This window comes from Aegilops tauschii, chromosome 2, assembly GCF_002575655.3.
Source record: "Aegilops tauschii subsp. strangulata cultivar AL8/78 chromosome 2, Aet v6.0, whole genome shotgun sequence".
Lineage (NCBI taxonomy): Eukaryota > Viridiplantae > Streptophyta > Magnoliopsida > Poales > Poaceae > Aegilops > Aegilops tauschii.
The window spans coordinates 373080036-373097929 of NC_053036.3; the positions used below are offsets into that span (position 1 = coordinate 373080036).

At 44.7% G+C, this 17894-nt stretch overlaps 1 protein-coding gene across 1 annotated transcript; it reads left to right on the forward strand.

Annotated features, from left to right (window-relative positions):
* The first annotated feature begins 340 nt into the window (after positions 1-340).
* Positions 341-1965, forward strand: LOC109755336 (probable BOI-related E3 ubiquitin-protein ligase 3). The gene is made up of 2 exons (XM_020314251.3): positions 341-876; positions 993-1965. The coding sequence occupies exons 1-2, from the start codon at positions 433-435 to the stop codon at positions 1518-1520; spliced, it is 972 nt and encodes a 323-aa protein (XP_020169840.1). The 5' UTR covers positions 341-432; the 3' UTR covers positions 1521-1965.
* The last annotated feature ends 15929 nt before the right edge of the window (positions 1966-17894 follow it).

Below are 17894 nucleotides of genomic sequence, written 5' to 3' on the forward strand. Positions count from 1 at the left end.
TCTTTAGCGGCAGCCGTACGTACGTTGGGATCGCATCACGCAATCTGTTTCGTTGTTTGGTCGCCGCTACCAAGCTGTTCGTAGCGGACTTTTGACCGCAAATTACTGTATCTTTAGGTGCTGTAGATGTAGATGGATCTTTTTTTTTTTTGAGAGAATGTAGATGGATCTTTGGGACGGCCCTGCATGGATGGATCGTCGACCCATTATTTCCCCGGTCAGTTGCTCAACGTGCAGTGGCGTCACGTGTCCTCCCACCAGAGTGCCGCTTCAAGTCATGGCCTTTTCCGTAACCGCAAACGCGGACGCGTATAAAACCTCCCTCCCTCCCTCCGCATAGGTCTCCACGCCCACGACCGTCTCCTCATCCGTTTCCCTCTCCTCTCTCTTCCTTCGCCAAACCCGAAAACTAGCACGCCGTAGTACTTGGCCATGGCCGTGCAGGCGCAACACCTCTCCCACTCCTTCCCCCACGACCTCCACGCCTACAACAGCGTCAGTGCTCTGGAGGACGAGATGACGGGCGGCTCCCTCTTCTTTCCCGACAACCTCAAGCGCGGGCCGGAACTGGAGGGTGTTGGGAACACGCTGTTCGGCGACGTTCCGCGCGTCGATCCCACTTGGCACGACAGTATCACCCGCAGCCACGGTTTTGTGCAGAGGAAGCGGGCGCGCGTCGTCCCGGAGGCGCCTTCGTACTTGGAGAATCAGCGCGGGCAGGGGCTTGTGCCCGTCGGCGATGTGCTGACCAGGGCGGTGGGCTCCGGCACGGCGTCCACCAGTGGGAGAATGATCAATGCCGCCGGCCCGCCGCAGGACCTGCTCTCGCAGCTGTACCGTCAGGGCATGGAGATCGATGCAGTCCTACGACTCGAGGTACGTACCATCTTGTTCATGCACCGTTTCTCTTTCTATCTTGGTGATTGGGCTCGCGTTCTTGGTTTGATTGCACGGTGTATTGATTCGTGGTGATTCTGATGGACGTTCTGCAGACCGACCGCATGCGCGCGGGGCTGGAGGAGGCGCGGCAGGAGCACGTCAGGGCGCTGGTATCGGCGGCGGAGCGTGCTGCGGCGAGGCGGCTGCGTGCCGCGGAGGCCGCGCTGGAGCTGGCGCGCTGCCGCAACGCCAAGCTGTCAGAGAGGCTCACCCAGATTTGCGCCGAGGGTCAGGCGTGGATACGCGTCGCCAAGAGCCACGAGGCAGTCGCTGCGGGCCTCCAAGCTACACTCGACCAGCTTCTGCAGTCCCCTTGCGCTGCCGTCGCCGCCACCGGAGCGGATGGAGACGGCGACGCCGAGGACGCGCGGTCCTGCTGTTTCGAGACCCCCGCCGGCGACGACGCTGCGGCATCCAAGGCGTCGGCGGCGGCGTGCAGGGCTTGCGGCGAGGGCGAGTCGTGCGTGTTGCTGCTGCCGTGCAGGCACCTGTGCCTCTGCAGCGCGTGCGACGCCGCCGTGGACACTTGCCCGTTGTGCGCGACCACCAAGAACGCGTCGCTCCATGTCCTGCTCTCGTGATTGAAGGAACCAGTGGCCTCCTCCGAAACGGTTTGCGATAGGAAAGTCAGCAGGCTTGATCAACTTGCCCATGTTATCAAGCTACAGTGGGTTCAGTTTGCCGAAGAAATAGCAGTGCTTCAAGAATTTGGCAGCAGGTCATGTGGAATCTCAGCTCTCTAAAGAGACCCGCGTCTAAATGTACAAGTGGTTCCTGGAGTTTTGCAGAGCATATTACTTTCAGGAGCTGCCGGAATTAGCCAGAAAAACAAACTGTTGTGGGTTTGTTATTTCGGACAAGAATGGCAGGAACTGAATGCAATTTCAAATAGAGCGCCCTAGTTTGATTTTACCGTTTTCGTCTTCCAAGTAGGATTAGAGTGTATTTTGTTTAGGATTTCGACGTTTGCTGGCACAATATGGCAAATCGAATGTTTTTCATAATAATTTATGTTGCGGAGGATCATTTTCTTTATTAAGCAATGACAAATTCGGCATGTTCTATTCTTTGCTAGGATTTGCCATGCTTGCTCGTCATCCTCGCCACAACATAATTTGACATGAAAAAAGTACGATTTGCGATGCTCTCCTGGAACGTTAGTTTTGTTTTAACCTTTCCTTTTGTTCATGGCATAGTTTTCGGTTGTTGTGGGCACCTCCAATCAAGAAACCAAGGATAGTCATTTTTTGTGTTTGGCTAGAGCATCTATAATTGGACCCTCACTCCCCTGGACAGCCTCCACCCGGACCCAAGAGGACCCAAAAACGCTTTCAAACCCAGCCATCCCCACCCGGACCCAAGAGGACCCAAAAACACTACTCAACCGGACCTCCATGTGTTAGGCCAGCTCCACCGCGCGACCCCAAACGGACGTCCGTTTTGTCCGGATTTTGTTTGTTTGGGTAAGGCAATAAGGTCGTGTCCGGGCAGTTTCTGGGATGCGGTGGCCGTGTGCCCAACGCGGGGACGCATCTTGACCGCACTCTGTCCGCGTACATTTTTCTTTGCAAGCCTTTAATTTTTTTTCATCATTCATTTTTGGTACATGGGAATACATCATCAAATTTTGACTAGAAAGTAAGACCAAAGAAAACAAGAACCACAAGAATACATTTTAGAAGATATTCAACTTACATAACTGCTCCTCTAAGTTAGATTTCGATGCATTCATTGTTTATCTGCGGAGGAGGCTCGATCTTGCGTGCTTTTTTCTTCTTTGAGTCTAAAGAAGTAGAGATTGCTTCCTCGCATCTAGTCTCATGTCTATCCTCTAATCTAGCAACAAGTGCACTAGTCCCATCTCTAGCCTCTATGCTAGCTAAAAGTGCACGAACATCTACTAAATTGCGTTCTATCAATATATCGATGTACTCTTCTTCCTAATACCAAAACTTGCATCCATGCTACACAACAAAATTTGAAGTTAGCACAACTAGTCAAATCTAAGATCACAACGGAAGCTAAAAAAAGCACATACCCCATCGTTTAAGCACTTGATGAACACCCATCCGGAATGTTCCGGCATTGTAGACACGTGACGCACGACCTTCTTTGGGCAGAGGTCGCACTTAATGAGTGGCAACGGTGCGCCGACGAGCTTTTGGGCTAGCACCGAGCCCGGCCGATCGCCATTCGTGTATCTGCCGGCTGACCACCGACGGTGTAGATCCGAGCGGCTAGAGGAGGAGCAACTGCCTGCATGCGGCCTTGCGGCCCTGCCAGGGCCTTCCGACCCGGTGCCCGGCCAGTCCATGGCGCGGCGCGGCCTCCCACAGCCGGGCGAGCTCAAGACCGACCGGATCCGCCCCAAATCCGGCCGGCGGGTGCGCAAATCAGGTGGCCGTGGTTGGGTAGCTCGGGGGCACCGAGGGGAAGGGGCTGGGCTAGCGCGCGTCCGTGCTGCATAGCTGCAATGGCAGCGGTGGCGGCGGCGGCGGCGAGTGGAAGAGTGGGGAAAAGTGGAGGGGTGCGGCCGGAGGGAGGGAGGGGGCGGATAGAAAAAGGTTTCCCTGTGCCACCGACGGGCGGGCCAGGGGAGGACACGCGCAGACGGCCCGCCCGTCCGCGTGCTATCTGTTTCACCCCAAAAACGGCGCAAACTTGGGCCGGGGATGGGTCGAAAGCGAACAGAAAACGGACAAAAGTCCGTTTGCGCCCGCGCGCTAGGCCGTCTGATTCGTCCGTTTTACCCCAAACGGACGCACGCGGACATGATGGGGTCGCGCGGTGGAGTTGGCCTTATATGTCCGACAGTCTGGTGCCCTACAAACCAGATCTGTTGACTGGAGGGTTCGCTGCCTGCTCGAACAAGGAGATAGTTGTTCGGCTTGCGATCCGCCTGTCCCGGGTTGATACCCAAGCTCCCCGCCCGAGCCATTTTGGGCTTGGATCCAATGGCGATGTGTCCATCAGCAACTATAGGCTTGTGTCTGCGATCTCACCACTGCAAGCGCGTCGAATGGAGGTCCAGGAGCGTTGTGAACCTCTACCTGGTCAGCGACCCGAGCTTTCACTCCATCGGCGAGAGAGGCTCCGTGGATCCCCAGGTTGGGTAATTGTCCTAGCATCGCCGGTCTTGGAGTTCGATGCCAATGGCTCCAATGAACAAGGCCACAGATGCCCCGTATGCGGCCATTGTGGTGGAATGTCCGAGGTCGAGGCACAGCATGCCCACAGTAGAGCGCTCGTGCATGTCGCACCATGGAGGACGTATGATGTTGCCGGATCTAAGAGAAGCAGCAAGCCCGGACGGACCAAGCCCATGCGCCAGTGCCCTCACAACCTTCCATCGACGAGGACATCGACGGTGACACGTCCGACACGTCAAGCTTCGGCGCCGAGAAGATTCACCTTGACACATTCTAGTGGGTGATTATAGAAAGGCTTAGTGCTTCGATAGTTGCAAGTAGTTGTTTTTTTAAACAATTTATATTTAGACCGTATTTGTTTTCTTGCTTAGATTTGCAATGTATATAAGATTGTAAAATTGAACTTCAAGTGTAATAAGAAGTCAACAACTATTCAGCTAGTGCTTTTGATGTTTAAGTAAGAATTGCCTGATTTGCAATGTATATTAAGACCGTGCAATTAAACTCAAAGTATAATAAAAACTTATCACCTCTTATCTGACTTGTGTGTTGACTTCTAATCCAATGGGGCTCACTTTATGACAATTTGATGTTCTTGGAGGAATGGTACTGACAATTGTCGTAGGGGGTTGTTCTTTTCTTTTTCTTCCTCTGCCAACCTTGGTAACAAGGAAGGAAAAGAAGAAACAACCATCACCGACTCTCGAAATACCCGTGAGGGTGATTGTTGAGAGCTGGTTGAAGTATGCCCACTATTGTCGTAGGGAGTCACTGTTGTACTTCTCCTATGAGACAATGGTAAAGTAAGAGGGGAAGTACATTAGTGACCATCACTGACAGTCGAAATACCCGTGAGGAAGAGCCCACCATATATATACACCACCATGTGAGAGATGAGAGTTGTTGAAGGGAGTCTCGATGGACCGAAAGTCAACTCACATGCCTAATGATTAATTGATTAATTACTGTCAATCCAGTGGCAATGTAGGTGTCGTCATCTGTTCTGCTATTTCTTTTATACATGTTTGCATAATTTGTTGGCTCTTGAGTCCCATTGTGTGCTCCTTCTGTGTCTAGTATTGTTCCACGATTGTACTTAATTTAATTGCATGCTCCTTCTTTGTTGATTTTTCTAGGGCGTTCTCCATTGAGTCCACGTCTCCTCCTTGTCGCCAGGCCTCCCCTATCGCACCATCATCCTCCACTCCTCCGCGAGAGGAGACTCAAGGGCCTCCTCAATGGGTCGTGGTACGCACAGTAAGGACTATGGACGCCGTAGACAGATGGTGGGAGTGTTGGAAGGAGCTGAAGAGGATGGAGGCTCTCGCACATGAGAGCACAAACATGGCGGAGGACTTGTAAGTTTGCAAAAATCGCATGCTTAGTGAATTGAGAAATGCAGTAGGCGTAGTCCGATTAGTGGCCAATGATGAAGAGCGTGCATGGATGCCGGATCAGAGCAAACCATAATTGGTCCTAGGATGGCCACAATATGAGATGAAATCTCCGATTCGGGTTCAGAGAGCCCAAAGGGGATGTATGATGGGGCTAATGCCACCAAAAACACCCAACCCACCACCATGGAGGACGGATATGCCACAACCAGCACTGGTCGTCTGACGAGTAGGGCTTTCGAGAGTGTAGCTTTGAGAACATTACTATTTAGTATGCATTTTAATTAAGTGTGTTGAACTTATGTTAGATAATGTTCATCTATATTTTGCTATCCCAATAATGTGTCATGGAAGCATAATTAATCTTTTGGTTCATAAAATCTACCATGGCACCATATTGGGCTACAAAAGTGGCAGAAAACATAGTTAGAAAAAAATACTACTATGGTATATCTACTGCTATTTGAACTAGTTAATTAAATGAGTTGTACATTTGCACTGTGTGGTAGAACTTGAATGAAAGCTACCAATTGCACCTACAGGGTTGCATTACTTGGTTTGGCAGCAAAATAGGATCAAAATGCTGCGAAGCAATATAAATGATTTTATTTTTTAATTTAGGAAATTAAAATCAGCAGCATGTAAGCAGAAACCACCGCTGCTACTTTAATTCTTGATTAGCGGCATTCGTCAGGTGGACACGCAACTACTCCTTTACGAGTTAGCAACGCTTTGCATTAGAAAAGCTACTAAAGTAACACACACTAGCGGCGTCTGGTTGGAATGTTGCTAGCTATCACAGACTAGCAGCGTCCAGCCAGCACACTGGAAGTCTGAACTCACTAGTGGCGTCATACTAGCAGTGCGCACTAGGAACGCTGCCAGTCATCACTACTGAATGCCGCTAATTAGGGGTTTCCCTACTAGTGATATAGATTCTTAGAGGGGAGGGGGCTAAAACAAGGAGGGAAGGAATCCCTCCTGGGTGCGCCGGCCTAGGGGGTAGGAGGAGCCCTTTGCTACTTGTGAGTTGCGTTGGGATTTTCGCCGAAGAAGATGGGTGAAGCAATATAGTAGTTAATAAGTATTTCCCTCAGTGAGAACCAAGGTTTACCGAACCAAAAGGAGAATCACACAAATCTTAGTGATCAGTACCTGCACACACAAGAGCAAATACTTAGACCCAACACGGGCAAGAGGGTTCTCAATCCCCTTGAACTCATTTTCTGTAAGGATCAAATCTAGTAGTGGTACATAGATAAATTGCAAAACAAAGGAAAGGTAAATAAATTGCAGCAAGGTATTTTTGGTTTTACAAATATGTTAAAGATAGACCCAGAGTCCATAATTTTCACTAGAGGTTTCTCGCTCGAATAAATAGCATAAAGTGGGTAGACAAATTACTGTTGGACAATTGATAGAAAAGCGCATAGTTATGATGTTATTCACTGCAATGATCACGTATATGGACATCACGTCCGTGGCAAGTAGACCGAAATGATTCTGCATCTACTACTGTTATTCCACCAATCGACCGCTATCCAACATGCATCTATGGTATTAAATTCATGAAAAACAGAGTAACGCTTTAAGCAAGATGACATGATGCATACACAATAAAACCAAGAAATATCATTAAACCCCATCATTTTACCCCTAGTGACAACAAAATAAATACGTGGCTCGCTATGCCTTCTTTTACTGGGCGAGGACACCGCAAAATGTCACAAAGCACCTCTCTCACTGAAGATAAATCAATCTAGTGGCCAAATCAAATGGATAGATCAAAAAGAATTACAAAGCTATAACAATGATGCATAATAAATTCCAGAAAAGACTCAGTTACTTTCAATAAATAGTCTGATCATAAACCCACAATTCATCGGATCCCAACAAATAAACCGCAAAAGAAGATTACATCGGATCGAACTCCATGGAGATCATGGAGAACTTTGTATTGAAGATCGGAGAGAAAGAAGAAGCTATATAGCTACTAGCCATGAACCCGTTGGTCTGTGGTAAACTACTCACACATCATTGGAGGTGCAACAAGGATGATGTAGAAGCCTTCCATGATCGATTCCTCCTCCGGCAGAGTACCGAAAAATGCCTCCATATGGGATCGCAGAAGAAGAGAACCTTGCAGCGGCGGAAAAAGTGTTTCAGCAGGTTCTTTGTTGGTTTGGGATTATTTGGGAATTTATAGAGTTGGAATCAGGTCAAACATAGTTACATAGGACCCATGAGCTCAGGGGCGCCCCCTGGGGCACGCCGGGTGAACTCGTCGCTCTCCCGTAGCCTCCTCCCAAATGTTCTTGTGTCCATTCTGGTTCAGAAAAATCACCATAAAGTTTCATCGAGTTTGGACTTCGTTTGGTATTGATTTTCTAAAAAGCGAAAAACAAGCAAAAGACTGCGACTGGCACTCGCAACTGAGTTAATAGGCTAGTTGCAAAAAATGATATAAAATTTCATATAAAGTATCCAAGATTGGTAATATAATAGGATGAAACAATAAAAAATTATACATATGTTGGAGACGTATCAGCATCCCCAGGCTTAATTCCTGCTCGACCTCGAGTAGTTAAATGATAAAAATAGAATTTTTAATGTTTAATGCTACCTAGCATGTTTGTCATGTAATCTCTTTACGATATAAATATTGAGAATCGATGAAGTAACTGATAACAACATAATAATATCCATGTATATAAGAAACATAATCATTCCTTTTTTCCAAAAATACGATGCTTGTTGACCCACAAGTATAGGGATCGATCGTAGTAATTTTGATAAGTAAGAGTGTCAAACCAACGAGGAGGAGAAGGAAATGATAAGCGGTTTTCAACAAGATATTTTCCGCAAGCACTGAAATTATCGGAAACAGATAGTTTGATACCAAGATATTTCGTAACAACTAACAAGTAGCAATAGTAACAAAGGTGCAGCAAGGTAGCCCAATCCTTTTCATAGCAAAGGACGGGCCAGATATTTCTCTTGTAGCAAGCAAAGCGTTCTTGAGCACACATGGGAATCCATCGAGTCACTTTCATCATGTTTGTTTGATTCGTGTTCGCTACTTTGATAATTTGATATGTGGGGTGGACCAGTTCTTGGGTGTTGTTCTTACTTGAACAAGCCTCCCACTTATAATTACCCCCTCACAAGCATCGGCAACTACAAAAGAAGAATTAAGATAAATCTAACCATAGCATGAAACATATGGATCCAAGTCAGCCCCTTACGGAATAGCGCATAAACTAGAGTTTAAGCTTCTGTCACTCTAGCAACCCATCATATAATTACTACTCCACAATGCCTTCCCTTAGGCCAAAGTATGGTGAAGTGTCATGTAGCCGACATTCAGACGACACAACTAAAGGAAGCAACAACATACATATCATCAAAATATCGAACCAATACCAAATTCACATGATTACTTATAACCGGACTTCTCACATGTCCTCAAGAACAAAAGTAGCTACTCACATATGATATTCATGTTGAAGATCAGAGGGGTGTTGAATATCATTAAGGATCTGAACATATAATCTTCCACCAAATAAACCAACTAGCATCAACTACTAGATGTAATCAACACTACTAGCAACCCACAGGTATGAATCTGAGGTTTTGAGGCAAAGATTGAATACAAGAGATGAACTAGGGTTTGAGATGAGATGGTGCTGGTGAAGATGTTGATGAAGATTTGTCCTCCCACGATGAGAGGATCCTTGGTGATGACGATGGCTTCGATTCCCCCCTCCCGGAGGGAAGTTTCCCCGACGGGATCACTCCGCCGGAGAGCAAAAGTGCTCCTACCCAGGTTCCACCTCGAGACGGCGGCGCTTCGTCCCGAAACCGTCCTTTTGATTTTTCTAAGTAAAATGGCATCATATAGTAGAAGATGGGCATCGGAGGCCTGCTAGGGGCCCCACAAGTCCAGGGGCACCCTGGGGGTAGAGCGTGCCCCTAGTCTTATGGCTCCCTGGTGGGCCCCCTATTGATGTTTCTCTCGCCAATAAATTTTATGTATTCCAAAACAATTCTCCATCAATTTTCAGGTCATTTGGAGTTGTGCAAAATAGGTGTCTCCGATATAGCCCTTTGCGGTCCAGAATTTCAGCTGCCGGCAATCTCCCTCTTCATATGAAACTTGCAAAAATAAGAGAGAAAAGGCATAACAATAGTATTATGAAGTAAAATAACAGTCCAAATTGAAATAAATATAAATAGGAAAACATGATGCAAAATGGACGCATCAATGCTCAAAGAATGTTATCCTACTCATTGAATTATGTAAGCATGGCATGACTTCGCCTTCACCGCATAAGTATAAATCATGCACCCCGGTGTCAAACCAAGCAACTGTATCATACTTTTTTAACGTGCTTCAGAATTTTTAACTCCACTCAATACCTGAGCGTGAGACATGGATATTAGCGCTAGGGTGGAATAGAATGCGGTGGTAGAGATATATAGGTGAAGTCAAAAAGGAAGAAAGTCTCGCATCAAGTCGGTGGATCAATGGGCAATGGAGAGGCCCATCAATTGAATCAATGCGAGGAATATGGATTGCCATGCAACGGATGCACTAGGAGCTATAATTGTATGAAATCTCAAACTAAAACTAAGTGGGTGTGCATCCAACTTGCTTGCTCATGAAGACCTTGGGCATTTGAGGAAGCCCATCATCGGAATATAAAAGCCAAATTCTATAATGAAAAATTCCCACTCGTATATGAAAGTGATAACTTAGGAGACTCTCTATATGAAGAACATCGTGGTACTCTTAAGCACACGTGTGGTAAAAGGATAGTAACATTGCCCCTTCTCTCTTTTCTCTCACTATTTTGTTGGGCTCTTTTGGCCTATTTTTTCGTCTGTGGTTCACCCGGACTTGTGGGGGAATCATTGTCTCCATTATCATTTCCTCACTAGGAAATGCTCTAATAATGATGATCATCACACTTTTATGTACTTACAACTCGATGAACTGAAACAATATGACTCTATATGAATGCCTCTAGCAGTATACCAGGATGTGCATTGATCTAGCGTAACATGTATAGTAATGAAGAGCGGTTTCTTTCCCAAAAATATCATGTCAGCTCTATATGATCATGCAAAGCAATATGATGATGAACACACAAGTCATGTGATGGAACGGTCGAAGTTGCATGGCAATATGTCTAGGAATGACTATGGAAATGCCATGATAGGTAAGTATGGTGGATATTTTGAGGAAGATATAAGAAGGCTTGTGTGTGATAGAGCATATCATATCATGGGGTTTGGATGCACCGGCGAAGTTTGCAGCAACTCTCGAGGTGATAAAGGGCAATGAAGGGTACCGAAGAGGCTAGCAAATTGCAGAAAGGTAGGAGTGCATAATTATCCATGGACTCACATTAGTCATAAATAACTCATATACTTATTGCAGAAGTTTATTAGCCCTCGAAGCAAAGTACTACACGCATGCCCCTAGGGAGGAGGTTGGTAGGAATTAACCATCGCGCACCCCCGGTTATGACAACACTGAAGGATTTCAATCAGACATAAAAATGCTCAAGCATTCCCACCATGCCATGTCGGACACTTAAATGACTAGTTAATAACAAGCTTTAATATCTTACTTATAAATGATCATGGACTCATACCCTTTCATATTACAATATCAATATAATTAAAACAAACGTTTTATATTTAGTGATCTACATGAAAGTTTTTATTATACCTCTCTTAAATACTTATCCTTTTTGGATTAGTCTTATAACCCGTGCTCATTACCACTTCCTATTTAAATACTCTCAAAAACATTTAAGTGAAGTATGAGCGTGCAATCATTTCTATGAAATATAACCACCGTTGTGCTCTAACAGGTACTCCCTCCGTTCCAAAATAGACGACCCAACTTTGTATAAAGTTAGTACAAAGTTGGGTCATCTATTTTGGAACGGAGGGAGTATACGTGAAGCAATAGAGCAACTACATTGCTCAAAGATATAAGTGAAGCTCATAGAGTATTCTAACAAATTGTAATGAATGTGTGTCTTCTCAAAAAGGTGTGTCTAGCAAACAATGATTCTGGCAAACTAACAAGCAAACAAAATAAAACTATGGCACAAGACGCTCAAAGTAAAACTCATATCACGTGATGATAAAAATATAGCTCCAAGTAATATACCGATGAATTGTAGACGTAAGAGGCACTACAAAAAAACACTTCCGTGATGATACATGTTTGTCACAGTAGGTCACGTTTTCTGTCATGTATGTACATCCATGACGATTTTATGACAGAATCAAGATAGTCATACCTGTGTTGTCGTAGAAGTGTTCCATGACAATACTCAAATTATTATCCTCGAAGTGTCCACTTCTATGATGATAAATGACGTGTCATGTAAGTGCTTTCATCAAGGGTAACCGACACGTGGCATCCACCATAACGGGTTGCTGTTAAGCTATCGGGTCCAGTTTCGGATCCGATAACCCTTTAACAGCCAAGTCCAATGGCGAGTTTCCGCATGTAAAATTCTCATTGGCCATAGGGACCATGTGTCAGCTCCGCGTTGGGACAGATGTCAACCGCCCAATGGACAGGAGGCGCCTATTATACGTCGACACGTGGCAAGGCCGAACATCGGTCCATTTAGGTTTTAAAGGCCGACCCGGTCAAAATTAGCGGGCGGGCCCATTAACGGCCTGCTTGCAGACGGCCCATTGGCAGTTAAGGCCCGTTGGAATAGTGTCAAATCAGTCCGTCAATGACCCGTTCTAGATTTCGCATCATTGCGGCCCATGGTCACTTTTGGCCCGTTAACAATCCGCTAAGTATTTCGGCCGAATTACGACCCAGTGTGTTTTCGGCCTGTTAAAGGTCCTGCTACATTTGGGCCTATTTATTGCCTAATAAAAATTTCCGCCCACAAAAGACCGTGAAGGAATTTGGCCATATTCAGCCACGTCTGACATTCGGCCTGTCAGGGGCGCACTGTTAGATGTGGGGCACTTCTAGCCTGTTGTGTTTTTCGGCCTGTTAACGTCAGACGAAATCCATGGGCCATATGTGGCCCAACATCGCACTGGGCTATTAACAACCCATATACTTGCTGATACAAATCAAGCTCGCCCGCACTTCCGGCCTGGTAAAGGCCCGTGTAGTAGGTCGGCGCAATTACGACCCATCTGACTTTCGACCTGTGAACGATCCGCATTGTAAATGGGCCACCACGTGATGAGATACATTTCGGCCTCCTAATGACGAGTGGTTTATTTGGCACATTTCAGGCCCAATCATCTTTCAGCCTCATAAAAGTCCTGGGTATATTCCCAATTAAGGCCTAATCTGACTTTCGGCCTACTAAAGGCCCTTGTTCTTTATTGGACATATTAGGCCCGCGAGATTTTTACACATGTTAACGGCCTGCTGTTACTAAGGGCCCAAATTATGTTTGGCCTATTAACAACCCACTATGGCCACGTGCCTATCAAAAATGAGAAAGCTTACACTGATTTAGGCCCAGATTTTTTCTGTGGGCTACATGCCGATTAAGGCCCATAATCGTTGTTAACCCGGTTGGAATTGTGGGCTGGAGGAACGTTGGCCCGATGGACTCCTACGATGCTTACGGCTGAAAGAGGTCGATGATTCCAAATAGATTACTAAGATAAACCTATACCGTACAAAAATAACTTCATAATTTCTATGGCCTTTGGCAACACAATAAATGTTGTATCAAAACAAAATAAATTACAGCCATACAACAAAAGTCATGTTGGCATAAAAGTTTATAGTCCTTGCAAATAAATGCACCATCAGATGTATAGAAGCAAAGATCATTTGACCGAGTGCTAATGTTTCAGGCTGTAGAATTTGATGGAGCATAATGATCTTCCCCCTTTTTCCGCCATTGCTCTTGAACAACAAGGGAAATGTCTGTTAATCTGCTTACAACAACATGAATAAAAGTAGATAGATAGCATAGTGTATACAACAACACTAGATTAGACTAAGTCTCAGCCACTAAGCTCAATGACAGAGTCTTCATCACAAATTCCCTTGATCTTCTTCAGCTTGACCTTGTGAATTTCTTCAACTCTGGTAAGCTCAGCAATGGCTATCTCCATCTTCTTCTTCTCCATCTGCAAGCCATCCCTCTCCTGCATCATCTCAATCTTGTCCACCATAAGCTAGTTCTTATCCTTCTTGTGGTTTGGAATTCAGTCTTGAGCACATAGATATCCTTCTTGATTCCATTGATATCCCTATCCTTCTTCAGCTCATGCAACTTAGTCCTCAGGTTCCTGATCAGTTCTCCTTGTGCTTTCTGAATGGCCTTCATATCCTCAATGACATACTGCTTCTGGTCCAGCTACTTCTGCAAGCCTTCATTGTCCTTTGACACTATGTTCTTGTAAGTTTGTTGACGGTTCTTTTCCACTTGTTGCCTGAGCATTTTGTCAACTTCAACAACAAGGTCTATATACTGCAGGGTAGTAGTCTTAACCTACTCTTCAAGCTTAAGCACTATCTGTGCATCATCAACCCCTTCCTTAGTTCTAGCAACACAACAGTCTTCATATCTTGCCCAAATCTTCTGAAGAGATTTTTTTAGTAGTTTTAGGATACTCCATATCAACCCATTGAACATAGACACAACTGGCAATCTGCAAGACAAAAAAGTTACTTACAAAAGGTGAAATGGTTAAGCTATAGAGAAACAGAATACCTAAGCTACAGAGAAGCACATTAGTTAAGCTTCCGAGAGACAAGAAAATGTTGCATCAGTTAAGCTTCAAAGTATCTAAGTAGCTAAGCTACAGAGAAACACTTCAGTTAAGCTTCACATAAACAAAAAAAGTTACGCTCATTTTCCAAACAAATTTGATCATTAACCATTAGAATGCAGACATTCTGAGAAACACTTGGCTTGCATTAGGGCAAGTATTAACAATGTTGACATAGAGCAGTTTGTATGAGATTTCAGAGAAGAAAAGTAGGGCAATGATTGCAACTTACATCCTGACAACATCCATAAAACCTCCTTCCAGCTATGCCACCTTTGGATGCTATGAATTTCTTGGCTATTTTTCGGTGGTGGCACTCAACAGGGCCTGCCACTATCGTCTCCACATCGCCTTCAAAGTGTGAGTCGTTTATGGTTAGGATGGGTTGGATTGAGTTCAAAATGATATGAGAGTGGTCAAATACCCTAGATTCGGTCGAAATCATACCAAAACGAAATTCACCAATCTGAAACCCCTAATCCTAGGCTATAAAACAGAGAGAGTATAGGAGCATTACCTCCCCGGCGAAGTTGAGCATCTCATCGTCACTGCTCTCCTACCAGTTTGCCAAAGAAGGGCATTGCGGCGATGGCGGCGGCGCAGAGTGGAGCGAGGCAGAGTGAAACTAGAGGGAGCTTGTGGGCGAGTGGAGAGGGTGGGAACTGTACTATTTCCCTTTAGGAACGGGCCGACTAGCTCCGTCCCTATGGCTGTTAGCGGCCGTTAACGGCGCCGTATGATGACCCACAAGTATAGGGGATCAATTGTAGCTCTTTTCGATAAGTAGGAGTGTCGAACCCAACGAGGAGCAGAAGGAAATGACAAGTAGTTTTCAGTAAGGTAATGTCTGCAAGTGCTGAAATAGTAAGTAGCAGAGTAGTTTGATAGCAAGATAATTTGTAACGAGCACGTAACGATAGTAGTAACAAAAGTGCAGCAAGGTAGCCCAATCCTTTTGAGGCAAAGGACAGGCCAAAATGGTCTCTTATGATAAGCGAAGCGTTCTTGAGGGTACACAGGAATTTCATCTAGTCACTTTCATCATGTTGTTTTAATTTGTGTTCGCTACTTTGATAATTTGATATGTGGGTGGACCGGTGCTTAGGTGCTATTATTACTTGAACAAACCTCCTACTTATGATTAACCCTCCCGCAAGCATCCGCAACTACGAGAAAAGTATTAAGAATAAATTCTAACCATAGCATTAAACTTTTGGATCCAATCGGTCCCTTACGGAATAGCGCATAAACTAGGGTTTAAGCTTCTGTCACTCTTGCAACCCACCATCTAATTGCTACTCCACAATGCATTCCCTTAGGCCCAAATATGGTGAAGTGTCATGTAGTCGATGTTCACATGACACCACTAAGGGAATTACATCATACATACTATCAAAATATCGAACACATATCAAGTTCACATGATTACTTGCAACATGATTTGTCCCGTGACCTCACGAACAAAAGTAACTACTCACAAATAATAAACATGCTCATGATCAGAGGAGTATTAAATAGCATATTGGATCTAAACATATAATCTTCCACCAAATAAACCATATAGTAATCAACTACAAGATGTAATCAACACTACTAGTCACCCACAAGCACCAATCTATAGTTCCGATAACAAGATTGAACACAAGAGATGAACTAGGGTTTGAGATGAGATGGTGCTTTTGAAGATGTTGATGGAGATTGCCCTCCCCAAGATGGGAGAGTTGTTGGTGATGATGATGACGATGATTTCCACCTCCGGGAGGGAAGTTCCCCCGGCGGAATCGCTCCCTCGGAAGGCAAAAGTGCTCCTGCCCAAGTTCCGCCTCGAGACGGTGGCGCTCCGTCCTGAAAGTCTGCTCTTTATTTTTTCTAGGTCAAAATGACTTATATACCAGAAGGTGGGCACTGGAGGTGGGCCTGGGTGAGCAGAACCCACCAGGGCATGCCTGGGCTCCCTCGCGCGCCTAGGTGGGTTGTGCCCACCTGGTGGGCCCCATCTGGTAGTTATTTGCTCCAATAATTCTTAAATAATCCATAAAAAATCCTCGCGAAGTTTCAGCTTGTTTGGAGTTGTGCAGAATAGGTGGCCTGACGTAGCTTTTCTAGGTCCAAATTTCCAGGTGCCGGAATTCTCCCTCTTGGTGTGTACCTTGCAAATTATCAGAGAAAAGGCATTAGAATTAATCCAATAAGCATTATTATGGAGAAAAATATTATAAATAACAGTAAGAAACATGATGCAAAATGGACGTATCAACTCCCCCAAGCTTAGACCTCGCTTGTCCTCATGCGAAAACCGAAATCGGAAAACATGTCCACATGCTTCGAGAGAGAGAGGTGTCGATAAAAACAAAATACGGACATAGAAGCATCATGTTGATTATTATAACAGCAAAAAATTTAAACATAAGACTTTTATCATACACTTCTCATGAATATGTAACAGTTCATGACACAATTGAAGTATAAAGCAAAAACTCTATTAGAAATCAACAAACTATGTTCTCAGTCAACTTTGCAACTACAATTCATCATCTTTTCAGGAAGGGAAACGTGTCGGAGCCTTTAGGCAAGTCGACATACTCGACCATCATGTAATCTTCTATGATTGCTAACACTCACCGCATACAGATTAGCAAAACGTTTCAACCGGACACATAGAAAGATAGGGGCTTATAGTTTCGCCTCCCAACGTACTCACCTGAAGGGTGATGTCAACAATAATAACTCATGCTATTTATATTCAACTGGACATATGCGCCTAGATCTTTCCTCACCACATGATGCTTGCAAAGGAGAAAAATAAAAAGGAATAGAAGGAAAACTTTGACTCTTTGCATAAAAGTAAATACATAAAAGTAAAAGATAGGCCCTTCGCAGAGGGAAGCAGAGGTTGCCATGCGCTTATTTGTTCGTATGCTCAATCCCTTAGTGCAAAAGAACGTCACGTTGTATTGCCCATTAAGATGACAACCTTTATTATGCAGTCTGTCGCTTTTATTCTTTGTCATCCAAGTTCGTACAACGCTTAATTTTCTCTTACACTAAATGATCTCACACATTTAGGAGCAATGTTTATTGCCTTTTCGCACCGATGACAACTTACTTGAGGGATCTTGCTCAATCCCTTGGTAGGTATGGTGGACTCTTGAAAATAAGATTTGGGTTTCAGGACTTTTGGATGCACAAGTAGTATCTCTACTTAGTGCGGAATTTTTGGCTAGCAAAGATAGGGGCAAGCATCACATGTTAAAGGATCTATGACAATATGACTTCTGTGTGAATATAAACAGACATAAACCATTACGTTGTCTTCCTTGTCCAACGTCAACAATTTTGGCATATAAAATTTTGATGAGGGGTCACAATCACAAAAGATTTCTAGGATAGTATATTTATATGTGAATCTTCTCTTCCCTTATTAATTCTTTCATGAGTTGCATCATTGACTAATGCTATGTTTGTCAATCTCTAATAAAATTTTCTACTTATACTTTTCCTTATGTGGCGCTATCGCCTACCATAGGATTAGTATATGATCTTGTTAATTTATTCCTTTCTCTTTTTCTTTCTTATTTCTTTTCTTTTATTGCAAGATGAGAGTAAGAAAGCAAAAACT